At 38.4% G+C, this 26,162-nt stretch overlaps 8 protein-coding genes and 1 long non-coding RNA gene across 13 annotated transcripts in view; 5 read left to right on the forward strand and 4 right to left on the reverse strand.

The window, feature by feature from the left end:
* Nrg (Neuroglian) overlaps window positions 1–179 on the reverse strand; it is a 48,850-nt gene extending 48,671 nt beyond the window's left edge. For all 4 annotated transcript variants that reach the window (XM_064699989.1, XM_064699990.1, XM_064699991.1 and 1 more), the window contains exon 1: window positions 72–179. The gene's annotated coding sequence lies outside the window, so the exon portion shown is untranslated. The remainder of the gene's footprint in view (window positions 1–71) is intronic.
* Window positions 180–441: 262 nt separating this feature from the next.
* Window positions 442–6,041, forward strand: LOC135440687 (fatty acid hydroxylase domain-containing protein 2). 2 transcript variants are annotated; one of them, XM_064699994.1, is made up of 5 exons: window positions 442–1,028; window positions 2,535–2,608; window positions 4,188–4,363; window positions 4,475–4,929; window positions 5,742–6,041. In XM_064699994.1, the coding sequence occupies exons 1-5, from the start codon at window positions 724–726 to the stop codon at window positions 5,890–5,892; spliced, it is 1,161 nt and encodes a 386-aa protein (XP_064556064.1). In that variant the 5' UTR covers window positions 442–723; the 3' UTR covers window positions 5,893–6,041. The 2 variants fall into 2 exon arrangements, with proteins under 2 accessions (XP_064556064.1, XP_064556065.1); XM_064699995.1 differs by lacking the exon at window positions 442–1,028 and having other exon boundaries at window positions 2,441–2,608.
* An 894-nt stretch (window positions 6,042–6,935) lies between these two features.
* LOC135440688 (fatty acid hydroxylase domain-containing protein 2) lies at window positions 6,936–7,958 on the forward strand. Its single transcript, XM_064699996.1, has 2 exons — window positions 6,936–7,671; window positions 7,733–7,958. Exons 1-2 carry the CDS (start codon window positions 6,938–6,940, stop codon window positions 7,857–7,859), a joined length of 861 nt encoding a protein of 286 aa, XP_064556066.1. The 5' UTR covers window positions 6,936–6,937; the 3' UTR covers window positions 7,860–7,958.
* Window positions 7,959–8,216: 258 nt separating this feature from the next.
* Window positions 8,217–9,220, forward strand: mRpL22 (mitochondrial ribosomal protein L22). The gene is made up of 3 exons (XM_064699997.1): window positions 8,217–8,563; window positions 8,622–8,835; window positions 8,898–9,220. The coding sequence occupies exons 1-3, from the start codon at window positions 8,303–8,305 to the stop codon at window positions 9,116–9,118; spliced, it is 696 nt and encodes a 231-aa protein (XP_064556067.1). The 5' UTR covers window positions 8,217–8,302; the 3' UTR covers window positions 9,119–9,220.
* A 1,467-nt stretch (window positions 9,221–10,687) lies between these two features.
* Window positions 10,688–12,100, reverse strand: LOC135440070 (transcription factor IIIA). Its single transcript, XM_064699055.1, has 2 exons — window positions 11,857–12,100; window positions 10,688–11,803 (listed from the first exon to the last, which is right to left on the reverse strand). The coding sequence occupies exons 1-2, from the start codon at window positions 12,037–12,039 to the stop codon at window positions 10,766–10,768; spliced, it is 1,221 nt and encodes a 406-aa protein (XP_064555125.1). The 5' UTR covers window positions 12,040–12,100; the 3' UTR covers window positions 10,688–10,765.
* Window positions 12,101–12,444: 344 nt separating this feature from the next.
* Window positions 12,445–15,512, forward strand: LOC135440077 (NECAP-like protein CG9132). Its single transcript, XM_064699086.1, has 4 exons — window positions 12,445–12,629; window positions 13,304–13,700; window positions 14,496–14,707; window positions 14,806–15,512. Exons 1-4 carry the CDS (start codon window positions 12,547–12,549, stop codon window positions 14,855–14,857), a joined length of 744 nt encoding a protein of 247 aa, XP_064555156.1. The 5' UTR covers window positions 12,445–12,546; the 3' UTR covers window positions 14,858–15,512.
* Window positions 15,513–17,891: 2,379 nt separating this feature from the next.
* On the reverse strand, window positions 17,892–22,186 carry LOC135440075 (HUWE1-associated protein modifying stress responses). The gene is made up of 5 exons (XM_064699070.1): window positions 21,491–22,186; window positions 19,852–19,941; window positions 19,554–19,740; window positions 19,201–19,464; window positions 17,892–18,470 (listed from the first exon to the last, which is right to left on the reverse strand). The coding sequence occupies exons 1-5, from the start codon at window positions 21,666–21,668 to the stop codon at window positions 18,347–18,349; spliced, it is 843 nt and encodes a 280-aa protein (XP_064555140.1). The 5' UTR covers window positions 21,669–22,186; the 3' UTR covers window positions 17,892–18,346.
* Window positions 18,716–19,453, forward strand: LOC135440084 (uncharacterized). The gene is made up of 2 exons (XR_010438232.1): window positions 18,716–18,974; window positions 19,049–19,453. It is a non-coding gene; the product is annotated as an uncharacterized LOC135440084 (long non-coding RNA).
* An 875-nt stretch (window positions 22,187–23,061) lies between the features above and the next one.
* On the reverse strand, window positions 23,062–25,793 carry Sap30 (SIN3-associated polypeptide 30). Its single transcript, XM_064699957.1, has 2 exons — window positions 25,058–25,793; window positions 23,062–24,929 (listed from the first exon to the last, which is right to left on the reverse strand). The coding sequence occupies exons 1-2, from the start codon at window positions 25,451–25,453 to the stop codon at window positions 24,801–24,803; spliced, it is 525 nt and encodes a 174-aa protein (XP_064556027.1). The 5' UTR covers window positions 25,454–25,793; the 3' UTR covers window positions 23,062–24,800.
* Window positions 25,794–26,162: the final 369 nt, after the last annotated feature.

A 26,162-nucleotide genomic window follows, 5' to 3' on the forward strand; every position in this document is an offset into this window, starting at 1 on the left:
CAGACACACACACAGCACAAGAAAAAAATTTAAACAAGTAAATAAGAAAATTTTCTATGCCAACAACTAACTGCACACGGGCGTCAGTCTCTCTCGCTCAGACCGGCGCTGCTGCTTCTGCTGCTATACATACAAGGCGAAGGCACAACCGCGCGCAACAAAAACAAAATGAAGACTGCTTTGCGCCAGTGTGGCAGCGAGGGGCACACCAATTTTGGTTAAATAAGTTTTGGACATGGTCACACTGATTGAAAATCTAGCGCTGCCACACTGCATAAATGCGAGCTGTTATTAGCTTATCGTATATCGATTGCGCTCAGTGTTGCTTTGATATTTCACCATTGCATGTTTGTGTAAGTGTGAGCTTTGAGCCAAAGGCCAAACCAAAAGAAATTCAAAAAAAATAAACATCGATTTTAGCGGCACAAGCATAATATTGTATTGTTGCATCGCCTTTCAAATAGTTAACAACATATGCTGGCCATTTGCTTTTGTAAAATGATTGCAGAGCCCAGCATTTATGTAAATGCATAACTCTACTTATCACAACGGAAAAATCGAAGTGCTTTAAATGTCAAGGACAACAAAAAGCATAACAAAACAAACAACAAACACAACAACAACAATAGCACAGAGGAGCTGCTGTATTTAAGGCGGAAAAGCCAAACCAAACCAATTGCAAAAGTCGAATGTAAAACCAAATCCGGAACAGCAACAACAGCCATGTCCAATAATCCTGCATATGCAACGCCCGCCCAAAAGCCGCCAAGTGCCAGCAGCAACAGCGGTAACAATGCAAGCGGCGAATCAAAGGTGGCGTCAAACACATCCGTCGCCCACACGTCGCTGGATGTTAGTGGGACGACGACACCACCAAAGGCAATGTCCGCCGTGCAAGCGCAGGCGGCAGGACATAACTGGACGGACGAGGTGGACAGTCCGTTGTGGCTGTCCTCATTGCATAGCGTTATATTTATCATCACGTGCGCTTTGGCCGTTTTTATATTGTTTCGCAATGTCCTGACATGGTAAGCGTACCTAATACATGCACGCACACATCCATACAGACATACATAATGCACATTTACATCAGCTTTCACATCAAAAGCTTTGATCACTGCTAGCTGCGCTGTAAGCTTTGAGCTTTTAAAGTGTAACGGTTAACTGATCAAATGATAAGAAAGCGCGTCATTACATTTGCTATATATAATAAATTTAATTGTTATAAAACGTCTAGCTGAAATCTTTTAACATATATAAAGGGTATAGGGTACATTTATATAAGCAGTTGTCGCTCATAAATGATAACCTCTAGAAAAAGGAATTATCAATTGGAAAAACTTAAATATAATTCGCCACCAAATTGTTTTCTAATGTGATTGAGCACATATTTACAATAATTGGTTGCAACTTTTATGGGATAATTTTCTAAATCTTCGTTTATTACTTAACAAATATAGTTAAATGGGTTGAGCTTTAAAATATATTGAAGAGTGTGATTAACACGAATTGGTATATAGAAATAAGTCTAAGCTGAAGATCACGTATTGCCATCGTAAAGATAAATTTATAAAGAAACAACGTTATATGAATAAAAGAATTCATAAAAAAAACAAATCCATTTCAGATACTAAGATTACATAAAAGGTCTTTCTGTTTATATATAGATATATATAATCAAAAATAAAAATTGAAGAAGCGGTCTAATTTTAAAAGCGACTTTCGATCGTCTATATATATTTTTATATATTTTATGTGATTATGGAAAAAATTTAAAAGTTTTTCATTTTATGTAGAAGCTAATTGTGTACAAATCAACAATTTATATTAAAGATAATAATAAGTGATAAATTTGATAAAATTCCAAGAATATTGTGCCTGCCACTTCATCCAAATTCGAACAAATATTGTGATTTTCTTTTTAAAGTCCGCTTGTTTTATTTACGATATATTTGAAGAAAATCCATATTATAAAAAACAATAAATGCGTAGTCCATCCTTCAACACTATGATATTCATTTAAAATGATGAACCTTGGTATTTAATTTAGATGATTTGAAAGCAAAATATTTATATTTAATTCTAAAATTTCTATAAAATATTACAAAAAGCTAATTTACCTAGTTTACAAATCAAAACTATTTTTACAACAATTGTAACGAAGTTCTTAAACAGATCTCTGCCGATTTACAACTGTTTTGTCCGTGTCTTGAAAGCTCTGTGAGCTTAAAAAGCCGAAGGTAACGGACAAAAGTGATGTGCATGCAAAGCTTTATCTGCGTTCGAGAACGCCGCTCTTCTTCCTTGTCTTTCTCTTTCTATCGCTCTCTTTCTCTTTGTCTTGCTTTGTGCGTGCGGCCTGAGCTGCGCTTCCCCATTCCCCATTTTCCCCAAATTCAATTGCTCAGTTGCTTGGCGGCCGCTGACTGAGTGACAGCTGCAGAACCTTTCGCTGAGATTACATTAATTATTTTTTTTTTCGCACCTGTGCACCGCATGGAGAAATTTAACGAGTTTTCTTACCTGCCAACCAGGCATTTGCAGAGCTTCTGGGGCGCCTCCGGTGACTTTTGGCAATCGCAATGGGACAAGTTCATTGACAAGTTTGGTAAGTTGGCCAAAGAAACGTGAAGAAAGAGCGCGTACAAAAAGAATGAGAAAAAAAATGGTTAGAAAATGTGTAAGAATTCAAAAGTATCTGTAAGTGTGTGCGCATGCACTCGAGGCTTGGAGTTAAATCCATGTATGTATGTGTGCGTGAGAGTGAATGTACATGTGTGTGTGTGTATGTCTTTTCGTTTGTCTTTTAACGTCAGATATCACGAATTGCACTTTTGCCTCCCATTCACAAGCAGCTACAGCAGCAACAACAAAAGCAAACAGAGTCACAATAAACAGCAACTGTTTTGTTTACTAATTCGCACACACGCACACACACAGCAGTCACAGTCAAAGGCTGAATTGCGGGGCGCATTGATAACACTGTGCAACATAAATTGTCGCTCAATCACATATTTTTATATGGTTTTGTTTTTTTTAATAACTTCGCAAAACACCTAAAATTAGTTTTCTTATTAAATACAAATTTATTTAAAATAAAAGGAATTGAAAATTATTTGCACAAAATATTTCAGTTTTGCTGCATAGTGTTAGATATATTACATAGACTTTGCGCAGTGACTTGATCTGAAACATTTTTATTTCATTCATATAAGTAAACGTTTAATTTGCGCTAATTTAAATGTTTTCAAGATAGATAGAAGATATAAATGAACTTAAGTTCTTAAGCTTTATCAAAACTGAGCTCTGGATCAGTAAGAATATAAAAAAAAACCTTTAAAAAGCGTTTTAAAATATGAAAGCTTTAATTTTAATTTATGTTAAGAATAAAATTAAAAGATACTCTAAAGATCAAGTTGTAGTTTAAGTAAAGCTTATTTTAAATTTGAAAAAATTGTAGGTAAAGCTTGAGCTAAATCTAGAGCTATTCCAAAAGATGAAATAAAAGATAATATTAAAGGTCAACATTAAGATTAATGTTAGTTCTTAATAAAATTTTACGATTTTTTTGAGGTTAAAGATTTAGATAAATTTAAGATTATTTTAAAGGTTAAAGTTTTTGATAAAATTTAGATTATTTTTAAGATTAACGAAAATTAATAATAATAAGGTTAAATAAAATTAAAGATAAAAGTTAAGTTGTGTGAAGGCTGAAGTCAATCTTTGAGCTCTATATATAATTTTTATTAAAAGTACAATAAAATTAAAATAAGTTTGAGGTGAAATACTTTAGCTAAATTAAAGTCACAGCAAGTAAGACTTTAATCTAGTTAGTTGAATTTATAGTTACGCTACAGACAATATTTGCAGGTAAACTTTAAGTAAATAGAGAATTAGCTAATATTATTGTCATAAAGGCTTCTAGAACTTCTGTTAAGGGGCTATACTTAGCTTTAAGCACGTACATGCCATACATATATGCATATATAAAAAATGATCAGGGGTCATTTAACTTGTACTCTCAGATCTATAAATATTTATTGTTACTCAAGCCATGAATTGCGTGTTACAACTCACGGAGCTTTAGATAAGTGCATGTAATACGTAGCGATAGAATAATAGAATAGATATGATGGAAACCTCATGTGGAACTCTGCTAATATATATAATATGTCCTGTGCTCGCAGGCGATGATCCGATGATGCTTTGGGTCTTTGGCACCACCATGTTCACAATGATTGTGTACTGGAGTGTGGGAGGCATTTACACATTCATGGATCTGACCAATCGACCGGCCTGTCTCCGCAAATACAAAATCCAGCCGGGCACCAATGAGCCCGTCGAGGCCGGACGTCTGCTGAAGGTGACGAATGCGCAACGCAACATTGATTCATTCTTAATTAAGTTAAATCTGAAACTCTCACTACTCCCCCCCCCCCCTCTCTCTCTCTCTCTCTCTCTGTCGCTCTTGCAGGTCATTTGGCGTGTGATCTGCAATCAAATATTTGTGGGCATCCCGCTGGCGTATCTCAGCTACAAATTGATGACGGTGCGGGGCCTGAGCGATATACGAGAGCTGCCCACATTTCACTGGGTCTGCTTCGAGCTAACCGTGTGCATATTGATGGAGGAGCTGGGCTTCTACTATTCGCACCGTTTGCTCCACCACAAGCACATCTATAAGTTCATACATAAGCAGCATCATGAGTGGACCGCACCTATATCGGTCACGGCCATCTATTGCCATCCCATTGAGCATATATTCAGTAACCTGTTGCCACCGTTTCTGGGCGTATTCCTGATGGGCAGCCATGTGGCCACCGCCTGGCTATGGTTTGCACTTGCCATACTCTCGACGCTGAATGCACACTCCGGCTATCATTTGCCCTTCTTTCCCAGCCCCGAGGCGCACGACTTTCATCATTTGAAGTGAGTTCAAATTCAACCAAATAGTGTTTAATGCCCTTCGACTAGGGTATTATAACTTTGCCATGAACTGTCAATTATGTAGAATTCCATTTGTTAGCTCCATTTAAAAACTATCTACAAAAAATTGTTGCATAGGATATCCGTATCACATATCTCTCTTAATGAATATCGGTAAAAAATTAAGGCCCTTATAACCTGGACACAAAGGCTACCTCTCCGGTTGCATTAAGTATATATACTCCTGATCCATCTGCGTCCATCTGTCTCTAGTCTATGCTAACCAGTCTCTACGCTAACATATAACTATGCTCTCACATATAAGTAAAACCTTATCAACATTGCCCTACTATACCATATAGCTCTATAGGAAGAATTGGTCAAACAGTACTTTTATATATTTTTCACAATGTCTTAACGAGCTTTACATAGGCGAAATCCGACTACTTTATCGTATATAGTTTCTTTGAGTCTGCCAGAGTAAGTAATAATCGGGTTGTGCCGAAGCTAGCCTTTCTTTCTTATTTTAACCAATCTCAGAAATCTTGAGTTTGAATCTACAAATGTGTTAGGCATTAGGTCTAGAATATGCTTTTCGTTTATCAGAGAAAACAATTACAAGTTTTATTACGCTTACATTTTGAAACAACAAGCTGATCGGGCATATCACACCTATAGAATTATATAGCTACAATTGGAACAATCGATAAGCGTAGAGTATGCTTGTAAGGGTATCAAGCCTTCGGCAGCTTGTAGGAAACTCTGTTCTTCATAGTTTGTTCACATTTTAATAGATATATGTTCTATGCTTTTAGATTTAACAACTGCTTCGGAGTCCTGGGCGTCCTGGATCGCTTGCATGGCACCGACTCGCTATTTCGTGCCACCAAATCCTATGCGCGGCACATTATGATGCTGAGTTTTGTGCCGCCACGCGATGCCTTTCCCGACTCCACCATGAAGTGACTGGTTCCTGGTGCAACAACCCTTCTTCAAGCTGTTGGCCGTCAGGTTTTATTGTGTAATCCTCTCCTCTATACTCTTTCTGCTCATATATATACTTATGTGTATGTATGTACATATATGTACCTTATATAAAATAATGTATTCTTTTATTGCTATTATTTTTCTTTATTATTTTTTACTGACATTTCTATGTGTGTACACTTCATTGTGATAATAATCAAGCGAGAAGCCAGATAAAGTTTCAATTTTATAGACACTACAAAAAACTAATGAAACGTTAAATGATAAAAGATAAATTATACAACAAGTAGAAAGCAGATGTAAATGTGTATGTTTAAAAAACAGAAACCAAAACTAACTAGTAGTAAGAAGTAAAGTATGAACACTGATGTACTATGTATGATGTATTTCTCACACAGCACGAACTAAAAATAATAACAATAAAAATAAAAAACAACAAGAAATAATAAATAAGAAAGAAACGCAAAGAGATTTCTTGAACTTTGGGCGCATGAAGTTGTTGTACTCCCGCTGATCAAAAATAGACCTAATCTATAAATTTAATAATCCTCAGCAATAGTTAATCTTTTATAAATTGACTACGACAACATGATAACCATTTCAGCTAATCAGCAAAAAGGCAAAACACAGCGGGGCCTATGCAGTTAATTTAATGAGCTATAAGCTATTATTATTTTAACTTCAAATATTATATTTTATTATTATCATTAATATTTTTGTTAAAAATATAGGACATATTTACAAACTATCAACCCAAATTTTTCTCTCTCTGTAAGGTCTTTGGCTAAGACAATATTCCATCAATATACTCGGCTCGAACTCGAACCCGGCTCTTCGAGGGTTCAACTTACTTTTCAACTTATTTGATCATTTTTTTTTCCATAGTATTCTTGTTTTTTGGGTAGTCTTTCCACCATCTTGTTCCAGCTGCTGCCTCCAGCTGAAATGCCCGTTGGGGTGTAACGCACCATGGGCGAAAAGCATATATTTGCAGCGTTTTGCGCCTGCCAGTTGAGATTGAGCCATGGACTTCAACACAATCCTCTCCACCTGTGCTCTGCGCTGGCGCAACACCGGCGAATCGCTTCAGGCGCGCTGGCTAGCTTTGCTCGATGTCATCGGGGACGATCCGATGCACTTGTGGGTGTTCGGCACCACAATAATCATATTTATCGTCTATTGGTTCTATGCGGCCATTTTTACGCTCATGGACATCACGAATCGTCCGAAATTTCTTCGCAAATACAAAATACAGCCGGGCCAGAATGAGCCGCTGGATCTTGGACGACTATGGCGTGCCGTCAAAGTGGTGGTGTTTAACCTAACGGTGGTCAATTTGACTATAACCTGGTGCCTTTACGTACTGGTGATCAAGCACTATAATAGCATCGACGTACGTGAACTTCCAAGTTTTGGAAGCGCTGTGCGCGACTTTTTCGCCTTCGTGGTGCTGGAAGAGACCATGTTCTACTATGTGCACCGTTTGTTGCACCACAAATCCGTCTACAAGTATGTGCACAAGAAGCATCATGAGTGGACGGCACCCGTTGCGGCCATGACTCTGTACGCGCATCCTGTCGAACATGTGCTGGCCAATTTGGTCCCAGTGGGCATATCATTGTCTTTACTGGGCTCACATGTTCTTGTGGCTTGGGTCCTGACATCGTTGGCCGTCATCAACGCGATGAGCGATCATACAGGCTACAGTTTTCCCTGGTCAGGTGGATCTGTGCGCTTTCACGACTATCATCACGCCAAGTATGTGGCAGTTCTGCATGCTTAATTAAACAAAAAATAAATTAACTTTTTTTGTTTTCAGGTTCAATTACAATTATGGCGTTACAGGCTGGCTGGATAAGCTACATGGCACCTACAGAGCTCCTTACGAGCAAAAGCAGCAACGGGGCAAACCAAAGTCCGTTAAGATCAAGCGCAAGTCAAAATAGTGGGAGTATATGCCACAATAAGTAGTTATTATATTAACGTTTTTCCCTTTTTTAAATTGAATAAATTGTAACGTAGCCCTGCTTATAAATGCCTATAAATCGTCTGTTGCAGCCCTTGCATTTATACAATCGATAAGTTCAAAAGCCGTTTATACGATAGTATAGAAATCAGCATAAGATACCTAATTGTGACCGTTGAGAGCATAGTTTGACTTTGATATGGTTTTCAGCATTTTAATATATATACGATATACGAAAATATAGTCACGATTCAATTATGTTTATAGCGAACATTTGAAGCACTAAAGGCTATCGATATATCGATATGATTTCGGCTACGCACACAGCTGTTCGCTGGCAGATTACGCGACCGATGGTGCTTATAGGTTTTTTTTTATAGCAATAATTCATTTGACATTTTTATTAAACAAACCTGAAGTACCATGCACAAGGCGATAAGGCAAATGGCGCAGCTATCGCTGCAGACGCCGCTGCTGGCAACCGCCCCCGCAACCAGCGTCGCCAAATTGTTAGCAGTCCCACCTGCGATCACGCAAAACGTTGACTGTTGCGGCGTGCACACGGCTTCCACGGGCGGGCTGTGCACCAAATGGAACAAACACAATTACGGGCCGCGCAAATGGCTGGAATATAACAAAACGGTGCACCCGCCACAAGAGTCGGATGAGGAGCCACGCAAGGCGGTAAGAGAGCTGACATTTGAATATGCGCTTATTCTAATGGCAACTTATTCATTTCCAGTATGTATGCCATATGCGCACCAACATCAAATACAGTCCGGACAAGATGTGGTATATAGCGGCCTTTGTGCGCGGCATGTCCGTGGATGAGGCGCTCAAGCAGCTGAATTTTGTGCTCAAGAAAGGCGCCACAGATGTCAGGGAGACGATACTGGAGGCTCAGCAAATGGCCGTTGAGCAGCACAACGTGGAGTACAAAAGCAACTTGTGGATTGGTAAAATTGTCAACTTCAACAATAGGCCTCATCTAATTTAGCGGTTTTTTCTTGTATCCCAGCTGAATCCTTTGTGGGCAAAGGACGTGTCTTTAAGGGTATGCGTCGGCATGCGCGCGGTCGCTTCGGGCGAGTTGAGTACAAGCACTGTCACTACTTTCTGCGCCTAGAGGAGGGCGAGCCTCCACAGCATTATTATCTACCCGAGCCACAGACACCGCAACAACAATTGGAGCAATGGCTGGAGCAGATGCGCAGCCGAAAGGTCATCAGTTCGTTGTAGAATACACCGCATACACCCTTACACAGCATCTTTCATATGCAGCGCATTTGTTAATGTTATCAAGAACGTTATTTTTAAATAAAAATCAAACTGAAACGCCAATCGGTTGAATTCATTAGAAAATAATACAAATCAAAACTTATCTTACAGCATTTTAAGAACTTGCTCAAACTCTGTGAATATTGGAAAATGTAAACGTGAAATATCAGTTAATATGTCCGACAAAAATATATATTTAATGAAATATTTGTTTTGTTTTGTTTTTGCTATAAATGTTAAAAGTTAGGTTTACATAATTGTGATATCGAAAAAAGTATAGAACTTTAACAACTAAACTCAAGATTGATTTTGTATCTGGAAGACATGTAGCTACATTTCAACAGGGCATTTGGAAGCCTGCTAAAATAGATATTAAGAATATAACCAATTATCTATTTGAACTGATAACCAGTTAATATGGCACGATAAAGTGTAATTTTCGTACAACTCTATTTTCGAGCCATGAGGCCTATGGGATCAATATGATATAGAAACAATGTAAATTAGATTTTCCATTCACAGAGCGAGATTTTCATACAACTCAACTTTGAATGTTTCGTTTCTCTGGATATATGGTAATTGCCTGGCGTTGCCCGGTCGCGTCTTTCATATTTGAAAATATCTTTGAACAATTCCATTCAATAGTTTTCAGGCCATTTGAGCTTGCGTATTTGTTCGCTAACATAAGTTTGATATTAAGTTAAACATTAAATCTTAAACGAATCTTTATTATGGATTGTGATATTCCGAAACACGTGCTCTATAAATTTTAAAGATCTTTTAAAATATTATAAAAGCAGTTCAGATAAAAAGCAAGTCTATCCCAGCCCGTTCCAAATTTGTTGCCAATTTTGACATCAGTTTTCTATTTTTTTGAAAATTTAAATCTACGTGTACTTTCTTGAAATCCAGGTCAAATGTTATATTTTACATAGATTCCCGCGGTGAGAAGCTTCAAGACGAAAAATAACCTTTTACACAACTTTTGACCCTCATTTTCCAACCAAAAACATTAATATGTATCAAATAAATTTTCAAATAAAAATTACGCATAGACTTTTGATAATGGTAAACAAAAAGTTTCATACAAACGTATTCATTAAGTTTTTATGTGGAGCATTTCCCACCGAGGAGGCATGGACTTTGCGAAAAGTGAAAAATACGTCTCAAATGAATTTTCATAAAGGTCCGTGTAAAGTAATTTGAGCCCAAAACGTCACTCACCAATTCTTTGACTTCCGTTTCCACCAAGAAGGGATGGATTCTCCGAAAAGTGTTAAATACCTCTCAAATGGATTTGAACAAAGATTTTTGATAGTTTGGGCTGTGCGTCGTTCATCAATCAGTCAGTCAGGACAAACAATTTTCTACATAGGAAGTAAACAATGAAACAACAATTATGTGCAAACAGCAAGCATAAACAAAACTAACAGGTAATCAGCAATAAATAAGTTGTTATTTTCGGTTGGATCAAGTACGAATGTATGATATTGCTTTACAAGAAATAATTCCAAAAAAAGGTCGCTTAAATATTTGTACAATAGTTAATTTACTATGTTTTTATTAAGGTTAGAAGACATTTGTATAAGCCCCCATTTTTGTGACCCATTATGCGGCAATTTCCTCTTCGGTGTCATTCTGCAGTGTTTGTGCCAGCAGCTCCTCAATTTCTTCATCGTCAATCTGTGCCTGTTGGTTTTCCTGTTGCTTTTGCAGTTGTTGGGATACGCTAGTTAGCGCCAGTGGTTTGCGCAGGCGCACCTCCTTATCAACCTTCTTGTCGAGCACCAGGCAAGCTAGCTTGGATAGGCGAGAGCGCGTTGGCTTGCCCGCATCACGACGACGCTTGCGCGACACTTTTACTGCCGGGGATGGGTTTGGGTTTGGACTTGGGCTTTGTTGCTTCTTAGCCGGCAGGCGCTCTTTGGCTGTATGGTCGCGCAGCAAATGCTTGCTGAGATTCTGGGCGCTGCTGAAACAGCGCTGACAATCAACGGCCAGGCACTCAAAGCGCCTGCCCGAGTGTGCGGACAAGACGTGCTGTCGCAAATTACGCTCGTAGGAATAGCTGCGATCGCAACCAGGCTCGGTGCATGCAAAATTCGATTCGTTCTCTGCAGGATGTTTAGCAGCGATATGGACACTAAGATCGCTTGGCTTCTCGTAGCTGCGCTCGCATTGCTCGCACTTGTGGCGTTCGCGCCCGTGCAGCGTTTCGCGGCAATGTTTTGTGTAGAGCGTCCATTTCTCGAATTGCTGTTCGCATTGAGGGCAGGCGTAGAGTTTGCAGCTGCGTTGATGGCTTTCCTGTTGCCACTGTTGATAGAAGCCGCGAGTGCACTTCTCGCAGCGAAACGGATACGCCTGTGTGTGCTGTGTAATCTCATGGCGGCGCAGTTTCATCTTCTGCCTGAACTTGGCCGGGCAATGTGTGCACCCATATTCACGCGGACACTCATGTGCTTCGCGAACGTGTCGCGTCATATTGCTGGTCGATGTGAACATCTTACTGCACTCCGGCAGACTGCATTTGATTGTTTTCTGCAGTGCCGCAGGACGCTCGTGTGTGCTGCGCAGATGACGCTTCAAATGAGTGACAATCGAATAACTCTTGTCACAGCCCTCGTAGCTGCAAGCATGCTTTTTCTACAAAAACAAATGGTCAGTTGGAAGCCGCTTAGGAGCCCTTTTCGACTTACAATGCCGGTGTGATGATATTCATGGCGATCCAATTGGTCCAGACGCTTAAAGCTCGCGTCACAGCCGCTGATGCTGCAGCTGTATTTGGGACCGGTGCTATCGCGACGAGCCTGCCTGGCCTTAAACTCCTCCAAAACCACATCTAAGTCGCTGTCGCTCGTTATTTGCACGTCCGGTGGCATTTTGCTTCAGCATGAACGTAGACAGCTCAAAACGTGCGAGCTTGGAATGTCAGTACATCGATATGGCGATACTTTTGTTTGAAACAACGATAGTTACAGATAATAACTCGAAATCGGCTTATCGATACTTTCTTGCGCTATTTCATATTTAAAGACAATCAGTAAATGTATGAGATATTGATAATACTTTGTTTACCGAAAAGTAACTATAGCAAGTACGTCATATTGTTTTTACATAAACAATAACCATTCCAAAATTTAAATTACGATTTGGCGAATTGTCAGCTGTTACTAATGTAGCCAGATTGTATGTAGCTGCTACGTGGCAACCTAGAATTCAATTATTTTTTATCAGCGCTAATCGTTGTGGAGGCCATTCGATTGTACACATCATCGATAATTGGCATCGATTGTCTTGCAGCTCCGCAGTATATGTAGTTGTAAGCTTAAAGTTGTAAACGGAATTCATAGACAAGATTATAAACAATAGTATTAATTCAAATAAATATGGAATATGAAAGTGTGCTGATTGTAAAGCCCGAGGTATTCATATACAAAATACCGCCTCGCGCCAGCAACAGAGGATACAGGTGAGATGTCAACTTCAATTTGAAAAATTGTGCTCAAAACACAAAAAATTTGCCAGTTGTTGTTGTTATGTGGTGCAATTGAAAGTTTTGTGATTTCACGCAGAGACGCCCCCACATCCAAACACAGTGTGTATGCATTTGTATGTGTGTGCCCGTGAGAAATGCAAAAATTATGTTAAAAATGCGCAAGGCACGGAAATTATACCGAAATATGTGGCAAAAGGCCACAGCCAAGGTTATAAAAAAAAACCTGAACATGACTGTTGTTGATTGCTGCCTCTATTGAAGTTCAATTCCAATTGATTTTTTTTACTGCAGTTTTATTTAAGCGCTCGCTTTGCAGTTTCTCTCAATTGCTGTACATTTCACTTGCAAGTCTAATCTATGTATATACACTTGCGGGTGTGTGTGTGTTTTTATGTGTGTGTGTGTGTGTCTGTCTGTAGTCAAAGCTTTTGTATATGTGTAATTGTTTTTGTTGCTACTCTTGTTGACTTTCTTTGTTTTCGCTTGAAGCGCCCGCACAGCAGAAAACAATAAATACACACGGGCAAATAAGAGCGCGCACACACACAGACACACACATGCATATGTGTATGTGTGCATGCCACCAACTAAAAATGTTTATTAGTAAAAAAAAAAATAATAATTTTAAATCATTGTACAACACGCAGAGCAGCGGACTGGAACCTCAAAGAGCCCACCTGGACCGGACGAATGCGTCTGGTGGCCAAGGGCACAACTTGCATACTGAAGCTGGAGGATAAGACGAGCGGCGCTCTGTTTGCCAACTGCCCCGTCGATACATATCCCGGTGTTGCCATCGAGTCGGTCTCGGACAGCTCACGCTACTTCGTCATACGTGTCCAGGACGACAATGGACGATCGGCCTTCTTGGGCCTCGGTTTTGGCGATCGCTCCGACTCGTTTGATTTGAATGTGGCGTTACAGGATCACTTCAAGTGGGTCAAGAATCAGGAGCAAATCGAAAAAGAGAAAACTGAACCCAAACAGGAGCTCGATTTGGGCTTCAAGGAGGGTGAAACCATCAAAATAAACATGCGCATCACGGTAATTATTAAACGTACAAATCATGATAGTCCATTCTTCATTTGCAAAAAGAAAAAAAAACTAGCACACGACCAGAAGATACTCTGTTTGCAGCTCCGCAATATTCTTTAGGCAGAGCTTCTTGATTTCCTTAACTCCGCACCTTGAAAATTCGATTATTAAGTAACTTTCATGATTATTGTCTGATCGTTTCAAGGCTTTAATTAAGTTCATACCATTAAGTTAGTACTTCTTTAAATTTTAATACCTCACCTGTAATTCCAATTCAAAGTACCTAGCTCTAATAGTCTATAGCACATACAGACGAACGACAGATGGTCACGGCTCACAAATATATACATATATGTACTTAAAGGTATCAGAGATTTGCCTGTAACATACGTCCTCATAAAGCCAAGATACCCCCTTTCATACTTATTTTTCAAATAGAAAACAATATCAACTTTCTTATAAAATGCGCGGTTGCAATTATTATTGCATTCAATTCTCTGATGTCATTCTCATTGAAATTGAACTGTGAATGGACGCTTGATACCCAATACTTCAACGATCTGACAGCATGCAATATTTTCCACTCCAGTTAATGAAATTATTTTGCAAAATCTACATATGTACATATATGCATTCAAATACAATTTATACTGTGAATTCGAATTAAATGTGTAATACTTAACGATCCTCAACAAATATACAATGGCGAATCTTATTTATTGTAATATAAATTAAGAGGGCATCAAAATGAAGAAGCCCTACTGAATATAAAAGATATTAACAATACGTTTGGTTTGTTTGCAGAAAAAGGATGGCTCTGAAGGGAGCTCGCGCACTGGCAAGGGCAAAGGTACCGGCGGTGTACTACCACCGCCGCCCGGTGGTTTGGCCAAAATCGCACCACCGCCAGCCGGTGCGGCTGCGGCGACGTTGCGGCAGAGTCCGGGCGCATCGCCAGCCCATCGGACTAGCGGTGGCGGCGCCGGCACGGAGTGGACCGACTACGCATCCGCCGGGTGAGCTGCAACAAATACGCAGGCAGAACTAAAAAAAAAGTTTTGTTTACCAACTAACTCTTCCTCTCTCTCTCTCTCTCTCTCTCTCGGTCTTTCAGTGGTAATCAAGGACAACAGAATACGGCAAACGCCAATTGGGTTCAGTTTTAGGCTGCGACCTGCGCAACGTCACGCACCGGTTTTGTGTTAAGGGCTCTTAACTGCTTTTTTACACACACACACACACACACACACACACACACGCATACAAACAACTTAAACTCGCTATTGAATTGGACAACATAACGACCAACACTAAGAAACACACACAAACAAATATATATATATATATAAAGTAGCAGCATATACATATATATATGTTGCATACATTTTCAAAAACATGTCCGTTAACGTTAAATTTTTTTAATTTAATTTTTGCATTAATATTGTTTTTTGACATATTAAGAACTATATATATACATATTACATATATATATATATATATATGTACAGAACTGTTCTGACGTACAATTCTAAATGAATTTAACTCAAGCGTATTTGCATATCACAGCAAAGATGAATTTTCGTGGAATGGCAATTGAGAACAGTTTCTGTTAAGTGTTGGAAATGTAGCATAAACATTCCGTTTAGGGCAAGACATTGTAATTAGTTCAAAAGTATCGTTATCGTTATCGTTAAACCGATTAAAAATTAACCTTTTTTTTGCTCTTCACATTGTTTTACATACACACACACACCCATGCCCCCCACACACAAAAACACACACCTAAAATGAATTGAAAAATAGAATTAAAAGAAAGAAAAATCGCTAACTAAAATTTATTTAATTGTGCTTGAAATTGCAACAATCGAAAATCTTTTTAACAATTTTGTTGATATCTCTAGTTCAAAAGGAAAAATGAAAAAAATAAATAACTATAACTGTGTTTTGCTGCGCAGCATTCCAAACTGTTGCTGTGCTCATTTTGTTGCTGTTGATAAATAGTTGCGATTTAAAAAATTTTGTTCACTAATGTTCATATAGCTGCAACTGGCACTTTATTTAATTTAAATGTTTTCCAAAATATGCAAAGCTTTTCCTGTTATCAGTAACGAAAATCAAGCGACAATTCAAAAACTATTCCGGCAGTTATGTTACAGTTAGACAGCTACTGCTTGGCGCCCCTACGACTGTACAGTTTGACAGTCTCGCTACATTGCAATCGTCTTGTTTTGTATTAGTTAATTAATTCACCGATTTAATGTATATGTAATTAATTGCCAGCTGTGCAGTTATACAAATAATATATATGTACACATCTATATATATAAATATACAACAAAAACAAAAAAGAAGAAAACAAAAACAATATATATATATATATATATATATATAAATTTAAAATGAATATGAAAATAAAAATAGCAATGAATTTCAATGTAAAATTCTTGAGTTTCTTGAACCCCCAAAATAAACTTACGAGTAAACAAGGAATTCATTCCGGCTAAGAAGGTCTCATCTTTGGCTTTGAACTATCAGCCAACTTCGTTGCGAAAAGTATAGAAATAAATTCCAGGTATAATGAAGAAGAAGGCGATGTTTATCTGTCTGTCTCTTTCTGTGTCATTAAGTCGTTCCGTACAGGTGCACCTTAAAATTCGACTGGACGTTGTGGTTCCTGACATATATTGACTTCTAGAAGTCCTAGTTTTTTATTAATTCGACATTTTTTTGGTGAAGTCTCGAATAACGTATATTCAAATACTTTGAGCGTCTAATGCATCAAGCAAACCTATTCTATTTCCAATATATTTCGAAGAGTTCGATTTATAAAAAGTCAGTGAAAAAGTCTTGCTAAGATCGGACTTAACAATTCAAAACGTTTTCCATTTTGCTTTTCCAGGCTATATTAGCAAAGATTGCAAATATTTTCTACTTTGCTCTAGATCAGAATTGTCCTTAGCCTAGATATATACTTGAAGAACTTTAGGTACGAGGGAAGTTTATGTTTTTTAGGATCGTTTTCCGGTTTTCTCTACATTTTCAATTAAATTCGATAAGCATTTAGGAACTCAAATATCAACTCCTTTCACATTAACAATATAGGTAATATCTCGTTCCATTTAATAACAATATATACATTATATTCTTAACTTTTGAAATACGCAGCACTGTAAATGAATTGAAAATGAGGCTTATTGAGGTTTATTTTGTATGTTTTAATGTTTTTATTTAAACTTATAGTGTTTTTCTTCTTAATCTTGTATAATAATTTCTTCTTCTTTTAATTGCGTTCTTTTTTCTTTTTTAATTGTATATTGTTAATTAAGCATATTTGTTAAATTTATTACAACTCAAATATTTCATAGGACTTTTGTTTTAATACATATAATTTAGTACGTGCTTTCTTTCTCAACTTTCTCAACTTGATCATCGACGCTATTCATATACATAGATGGGTTCTATACGAATAAATATATAGATGGTATTACCTGGCTAACTACACATGCGAAAAAGTTACTGCCAAGATCAAATATCGTTTGCAACTGTACCGCGGATTATTCTCTTTATTCTTTTACTTGAAATTTTGTTAGTTTTGTTAGCTTTTTTCTTTCAATTTTTTTTTTGTGGTGACTTTAGGAAGCGTTTCGATGATGTGAACTCTATGATTTAGATGAACAAATGATAAATATATATATGTATATATATATATTGTTTATATAAACAGCTAAGGTTTACATAATGTAACTTTATCGAAACGTATTTCTTTCCTATCATTTCTGACTTACTCACTTATATACATTACAACTTTTGGCTTACAACAGTGTCTGCAGTTTTGTTATACATATATATATTTATATATTACAACATTTGCTACATAACCGTTTTAAAATGTGCATAGATAGATCGATTGGTAACACGGCTTAATTGCCACCTGGAACGGGCTAATGGGTCTGTTTTCTTTTTGTTTTCATCTCATTTTCATGTTTCAATAAAGCCTACGTATAACAGTTTTGAAAGTATGTGTGTGTTTGTGTTATACTAGGCTACATTTAACTGCGTGCATTAACACAATATTTTCGCTATGTTTAAGACCACCTTTTGACTTGAAAACTTACAACAAAAGCTTTTTTATGCTTAATAACTAACTAAACTTAACTTATGCTGCTCGGTGTGTGTTTACTGTGTTTTTGTTTGTGCGCGGTGTGTGTGTGTGTGTGTGTGTGTGTGTGTGTGTGTGTGTGTGTGTCTGTGTTGTGTTTGAGTCGACAAAGCGCAGTAACAAGAACTTTACGGCATAAATATTATAAACAGAATTTAACAGTTTAATAGTACAGTTTAATAGAACTAGTCGCGCCCCCGCGCCACACACCTACACCTACACAGACACACACACACACACACACACACACAACTTGCCGGTGTGTTGCGGGGACTGCAGTTGGTCTTGTTTTTGTTGTAGTTTCAATGCCACCCCTCTTCCCCTCCCCCAACCAATACCACGTGTTACTCCAGCTGCTGCATTGAGTGGGAAAAGTGTTGTTGCATTTCATTTTGGCGCATGCATGTGTATGTGTATTAGAGCGTGTATGCATGTGTGTGTGTGTGCTTGTGTGTGTATGTGTATCAACCCCATTGGCTGCCGCTAGATGCTGGGATTACATAAAGCGCTGACGTTTACTGCTGTAGTGGCAAATGTCCATTTTGTCATCGATGGGACTGCCGGGACGCTTGCAATGGCGAGCGATTTCGTTGGCAACAAATGCAAATAGCTCCGGTCCGCTAGAAAGCAAAGCGAAAGTAAACTAATTAATAAATAAATTAAGAAATATGCATATATATAAATCTTCACTATCCATGAAAAATGCATTCTGATTTAACTTGGTTGCTTACAGTCCGAATCTTATGAAATTTGCAGGGCTTAAATAGGGCATACACAAAGCACAGGGCTCTACCTTTCAGATTTATTTGCTTCGAATTTTGGGGGTACGGGTTGACGTATCCAAAAAGTTAATTGTTTTTAACCTGCAATTTGATGTATGTAACTCCTAAAATTTACGAGTTATGTTTGAAAAACCATGTCTGAAAATCGATTGTTATTGATACTTTGAAAATAAGCTAAGAAATCGTGAAAAACTATGATAAACTTGTTTTGCGTATGCTATAGGAAAACATATTTTTCAATTTTCAAGTGACGAGCTTATTTTGCTTTCGACAAATACAAATGTCTACTTATATGCATTTCGTAACAGAAATATAACCTTAAACAAGGTCCAAAGACACAAAGTATGGCTTAAAAGCAGTTTCTTCTATACTTTATGAACACTTAAATTTGAATATGGAATATATATTTTCCACAGATTAATAATGGAAATGATATGCCTTCACACCCTTTTGAATGCTTCACATACTAGTTTGAAGTCTGCAAATATATATATGAGAAGCTGATGCCTATTCGAGACTAGCAAAGCATGTAACTAGATTGCTCAATTGGGTATTGTAATATAAGTACCGTGGACGCAAAACTAAGGCCTCCTTGAAAGTGTGCAGATCGTCGCCGATGATGCCGCCAGTGCCGCCTGTGGCACCTACTGTCGCCGCCTGACCGCTGGCGCCGTTTAGCAAATGCGTTGGCTGTCCGCCGGCGGTTGTGGGTGGCATCATGGTCAGTCCGTTGCTGGCAAAGCCTATCGCCGAGCCAGTGACACTATTGGGGCTGCCGTTGACTTGATGATGATGTACTCCGCCGCCATGATGATGTTCCGGCTTGGGCGACCTGCAGCATGAGGCGAGCGGGCGAGCATGCGAGAGAGGGAAAGCATTAGTTTGAAGGATATGTTCGGCTGCCTTAGAAGGCGGACTCACCGACGATTGGCATGTGGATTCGTTGGTTGCGTTGGCAGCGCTTTTCCAGCTAAATAGGCCAGCAAATCCTCGCGCCGTATCATGCGGCGTTTTTTGCTGCGCGCCCAATCGGCCAGTTCGCGTGTGCGTCTTTGGTAGCCGCATTGTATGGCAGCGTCGCTGGTGCGTTTGAGACCATCACAAGATTCTAAAAGGAAGTTACTTTAGTTTAAAATTTGTTTAAAAAATCCATTGATAGGGTCCGCGAGAGAACTGAATTCTCTTCAAACCAAATAGTTGCAAAGAAACTTCTCCTCACCTTTGTAGAGTGTTGTCACAGTACCAGCTGCGGTCTGAAAGGGCAGCCACAGTGCCCCGGCCTCTGGAGCGAATGTGTTGGAAGAGCGCTCTGTAAAAGGCAAGATAACAGAACTACATTAATATCGATTCGGGAATTATTGAACATCTATTAGCTTAAGATCCGTAATACTTAATTACTATATTTGGTTTCCCCAGCTCTTAAAATCTTCAAATCTACAGTCGGTCAGTTGTTGTTTTGAGTTTGTTGTTTTGAGTTTTAATAAGAGTTTAATTAAAAGATTTTAAATATTAACAAAATTTGGTCTCAATTAATTGGCCACCACTGTAAATTACACATTTGGTAATCAAACTAAGAAACAAATGATATCGTCTCCATTTTTGTTTTAGAAAAAGAAAAAAAAAATATTCAGGTAAATTAAAGTATTATCCCTTTATTGTTATCAATAGAATATCGAGCGGGGTGCAAATCGAAATGGCCATCATTCGCAGATCGCCTAGGGAAATTGTTCTCTCCTTGTTTTCTCTTCTCTCTTTACAATAGCCAACACCTGCTGCTGCTGCTGCTGAACAAAAGGCACAGACACATAAAGGACCAAAGCAACTTGCCGTTATTGATCCGCAGCACATAAGGGAGAATTAAATGACAATGCCGTAGAGTCCACGACGGCATGGCGCATCAACTGACCAAGTGGGAGAGGGATAGCAGCAAATACAGAAAAAAATTGTAATCAAGAGAAACGGAAATAAGGAGCATTAGAAACGTTAAGATATCTCGCTGTTGCTTGTCTTTGCGAGTAGCAACAACCAAAAACGAGGAAGAGAACAAGCAGAATACGACGCAAACGCTTATGCCGCCTAGGGCGGCGGCAGCGACGTCAGCAGCTTCCACTCTCTGCAGCGACTGTCGAAAACAGCTGTTTGTCAAATGTTGTTTTTTTAAATGACGCACTATATTTAAACAAATACACACACACATTTGTGCTTAGATGCTATATGACCAAATGACATTTTCATCTGGAACTAAAATGAATTAAACCAAAAAAGTAAAGCGCAGCGTCTATGCCTTAAGGATAACAAACGCTGCAGTTGCTGCGCAGTGCAACGCAAATGTTATTGCGTTTCGCTTTCCCCTCGTTCTTTTTTTTTTTTTTTTCGTTGAAAGAGGAACACCAAAAACCGAACGCAGACAGAGACATCAACATGCCTGGGCTCTATTGCATTCCAAGCCCTTCTGCTGCTGCAGTTTGATAATGCGTAGATTGCAAGCGAATAAGTGGAGAATAGGGAATGTGGAGAATTTTAAGGCGTGTGAATGATGCCTGCGAGAGCAGCATCAAGCTTCCCCCATACACACACACACATATACACCTAGAAGCTTAAAAGCCGGGCCTGTTGTGAACATGCACTTGTTGTTGTTACAATTTGCTGCTGCCTGGCGCAGGCAGGCTGCACGGCCGCTATTAATACGCTCGTCGGAACTATTTTTATGCACATACATACATACACATACACAGACTGGGTGTGTGCATGTGCTACATAATGTATGCGATACAAATACAAACGAAGCATAGTACCATAAACAAAATGTATTTAGAGTATCAAAAGGTTCAGCAGGATGAACAGAATGAAGCACTTACCACGATAGAGCTGTGCAACTGCAGTGGCCGAGTCCTGGAATGCGCCCCAGACGGTGCTTAAATTGTTGTCGCGCTGACGCACAAACTCGCGTTCGTACTCATCGTTCTGGCCGTTGATTTCGCGATGGCACTGCTCCTCTAGCCAGCTCTCCTCGCCCCCAGATTCTTGTTGTTGCATTTTTGTGGGGGAGGAAAGGCGGGGGCGACACCTTTGTTGTGTGCTGTTGCTATTTTCTTGTTGTTATTGTTGTTGTTGTTATTATGCTGTATGTATTTGAACTTCTGCTGCTGCAACTCAATGTTCCGGTAACTGCCAGCCGTTCCCTACAGCTTCTTGAGCTCTTGGCTCCTTTTTCGCGTCCGCCGTTCGCCTTTGCCTGCTGCTTCCTCTTTGCAACGACGACGACAGCAGCACGCACTGACACTGACACAAACACACACACACACACACACCAACACGCACGCTTCTTCGTATGTGTGGGTCTTTGTATGTAGCGTTGGTTAATCTGTGTGCGCGAGTCCGTCTTTCTTGATGCTTCAGCGATCCGGCAATGCAGTTGAGCTACGATTCAACTGCCAAATAGCTTTAACTACGTCGGAGGATTAAGATATCAAATGTAAATATGCTGAAAACTTGTTAAAAAGGAGCACGCAGCACATTTGTACGTTAACCACCACAAAAAATGAACTAAGCTAGTGGTGAGTGTTCTTATCGATGTATCGCCAACATCGATAACTGCTGATATTACAAAATACAGCCAGTTAAAAACATCACACAATATATATCGGCTGTACCCACGTATCGCACTAAAGAAAATATCGATTCATACGATATTAGTTGAAAACCCGCGAAAAATGTGCTCGCCTTTTAAATAAGTTGCTGGTGAATTTTACGAACTTATTCATAGTCTTCACTGTGCATACTACCTTATATTGTATTTCCCATTTTAGTAATATTGCATTATTTTTTGGCTATTTACTGTCTGCTAGAATAATCGATCATCATTTTTCAACAAGTTGGGCGTCAGTGGGAGCACATGCAACGATATTTATACATATGTATATCTACAAATTCGTTTTCCGATTTTGATTTTTGTTTCTCTTTTCTGTTGGGTTATGTGGCCTGAATGGTGTACGGCTGGCTATAAGGCTTTTCTGCAGATATTTGTTTTTATTAATCCCCCACCCAACTTCTCAACATCCTTCTCTGTACATACAAATATAAGTACATATGTATATGGTCTAATCTCTATGGTCTTATATGTATCTTTTGGAATTAAGTTATTATTAAGGTAAGCTCATAAGCCAAACTGATACACAGTACGCCCTTATTACTACATTCCTCAATAGACGCAGCTCCAAAGTTCTTAGCAAAGCAGCACTTTAGTTATTGCCATTTTCGTTTGTTTAGAAAATGGTATGCTTTGACCCCTTTTTTTTTTTTAATTGGCCTCTGTTGAAAATTGTAAATTTTGGATTCCCACGCATGATAAATGCAGCAAAATATTAACTGTAGAAAAGTGATGACCAAAAGTTCCCATTTTTCCAATAATAAATTGCACAAAATAAAATTATTTCAAACACGGATTTATTTAATTAACTTTAATAATAATGTATATAAAAGGCATCTCTTTTTTAAAAGCAGGTCAGTTGGCAAATATTACATTTTATTTTGGTTTCTGCAATTGAACCGATTTTAATGGGTTGCGTTAAGCGAGAGCGTTCTTTATTTGTTGATCAATTTTCTAACCTAAAATGTCTATAAGCTTGTCGCTAAGTCCATCGACTATGCTGATGACATGTCATCAAAGATGTCAGCACACAGCATGTCTTGGAGGACAAGACTTTAATATGGACTATTCTATTTGTGTTTATTGCTATGTTTATTTATTGCTATGATACATTAATTGTTGCCCGAATAAAACGCGCATTGCTTTTAATTTATGTAATTAAATAAAAATAACATTTTTTTTTATTGCCACGCACATTTGTATACCCTTGCAGATGGCACTTTTACGTATAAGAGGGTTTAATTAATCCCGTTTATAAGTATTTACCACATTAATTCAGGCAGTTTTAAAGCTCTTTTCGAACAACAGCCGAAGAGATCTACTTCTTTATATCTATGGCTGTATTTCCATAGAATATATGTATGTATATAACAATCCTGCAAGGGTTTGCGAGCAACATTCTGCCGAAAACGGCAGATTTTGTTCAATTTAAAAATGTTTTTTTTTCTTTCGTTTTGTTTGTTTTTGATTTAAATAAGTTCTTAAAATTCAGGTTAAAAACTACATTTACAATTTAATTTAAATTTAATTATTAATTTAATAATTACATATTATTAAACAGTTTTTAATTTACGTAGAATTTTATGAAGTTATTGATTGTTGTTCTTATAATTCATTCATTTCACGTTGGCAGATTTAGAATTTTATTTGATTGCTTTTGGCTAAGAGGTGACAAATCAGCATTTAATAATGAAAGGCTAAGGTAAATGTTAGTTGCTTATCGTTTGGCCCCAAAATTGGGTCTTCAATTGTGTCATTTACATAGTATTATTATCTATGTAAAATTAGTTTTTTTTTGTTTTTTGTTTTTTGTTTTTGTATAAAGAGCTATTAACAATGAACGCTACAATTACTATTCAATTTTTGTTTCCTTTAACCTCCAATTGCAATATTTTCGTTTATACTATTTTGGGAGCACCAGTTGTGTTTTTGTTGTTGTGGTTGTTGCTGCGACCGCTTCTACAATTCATATGGTCGTGGTGTTTCTGTTTCTGTGTGTGTGTGTTTGTCGATGTGTGGGCTATTAGGGCATTTGGTAAGTGGACACCGCGGCTATGCTGACGTAGTACAGTGAAGCAGAAACAATATATTTCTGACATAATTATACGAAAACAAAATCTTGAGAATTTACATGAATAGAATTTAAAAATATATAAAATTTAATTTATGTATTACCACAAGTTGTCTATAAAACCGAAACCCCAAAAACCATTCTGATCAATGCATCCAGCCGTGCTATGTTACAGGGCCGAACCCGCGGCATGATACTCATGCAAGACAACAATTAAAAAATTGAAAATAACAAAAAAAAAAAAAAAAAAAAACCAAGAAGAAAAAAGTTATAAAGAGAAAACTGTAAATTTTGTTTTGGCTGCAAATGCGGCTAATTCGATTTCACTGTACGCATAGTTTATGTGACTGTGTGTGTGAGCAGGACAGCTAGCGCTAAAATTCAGCAGCCGGCATCAATAACGATAGCGATAACGATAACGATAGCGCGGCCGCCGTCAGAGTTGCGTTCAAGTGGTATCATTGCCAATGCCATTCTTTTGATCCAATTTATTGGAGCCCATTTTGACCATGTACACAAAAAACGTTATGATCTCCTTTTCCTTTATGGGTATTGTCTTGAAATGTTTCATGATGGTCTGAAAAGCGAATAGAAACATGAGATTTACATTTATACATTTATATGTTCATAGATATATATGTACATATATATATATATATATATATTGATATAGATTTGATCTGGCTTCTGATCTGTAGCACTTACATCCGCCAATTGCGCACGCTTCATGCCCTGTCGCGTCTGCACCTTGAAGTGACGCTTATAACGACGCAGCGTGGACACATGCAGCTGATATAGATCGGGAAATTCATGCAAATCCGTGTCCGTCTCGTTGCTGTCGTCCTCGCTGTCCTTGCGTCGCCGTTTCGTTCGCACCGATTGAATGCGCTCTTTGTGATAGTCGCATATGTAAATGTGCTGCGCACTTGGATCGCTGCTCAGTTTGAGCCGCTTCTGTGCGACCGTTTTCTGTATGCGCTTACTGTAGCTGGCATAGCCAGCCTGGTTGCGGCAACGCTCCATATCATCGATCAGGCAGCATGTTTGGTCCGTGTGACCGCCCCGCGAGTCCTCCTCGCCGGTGCTGAATCCGTTATTCATAGTCAATTTTTAGCTATTGTCGTCGTCGTTGTTGTTGTTATTGTGGTTGCTGCTGCTGTTGCTCTGTGTGCGTTTGGGGAGGGGTATCGGCGGTTGTTCGTGCGATTTAATATATTTTTACTAAACTTAACTGTGCGCTGTACGACTAAAAACAACGAATTTTTTCCACATTCGCTAACATACGCGAATAAAATGTGTTTAAGACACGAGTTTTAATTTGTAGTTTTGTTACCTTCTCCCACTCTTCTTTCTGCTCTGACTTGTGCGTTTTTCTCACCCCCCATTCACCGTAAACATCATCACTTTGCAACTGTGTCGCACAGTTATGAACGAGTTCGCTTAACATTCGATGAGTTTGTGTCGATAGCACTTAACATTCTGTTTACATGCGTTAACATTCGGTAAGCTCCTTTTTGCATATGCATTGCTCCGTTTTGCGCTTACGTCACAACAATTGGCATTACGTTGCCCTATTTTCGTTACGAGCTACCCCTTGCGTTAACGTTTTTGACGTAATTCCTTACGAGCTCTGTTAATCTTAACATATTATATGTAACTTTATTCGTACCGCTGCCCCAATTTTTGGTTTGTTAACTAGTTTTCTTCTCAAAAGAATAAATAAATTTTTTTGTTCGATTGTTGACTTGCAGTAAAAATCGATTTATTATCGGTAATTTTTTCGTCTCGATTTTAAATCGATTCAATCAAC

The sequence above is a fragment of the Drosophila montana genome, unplaced genomic scaffold, assembly GCF_035044405.1.
Source record: "Drosophila montana isolate Dmon_TW-CO22-7 unplaced genomic scaffold, ASM3504440v1 contig_1624_1, whole genome shotgun sequence".
NCBI classification, from domain to species: domain Eukaryota; kingdom Metazoa; phylum Arthropoda; class Insecta; order Diptera; family Drosophilidae; genus Drosophila; species Drosophila montana.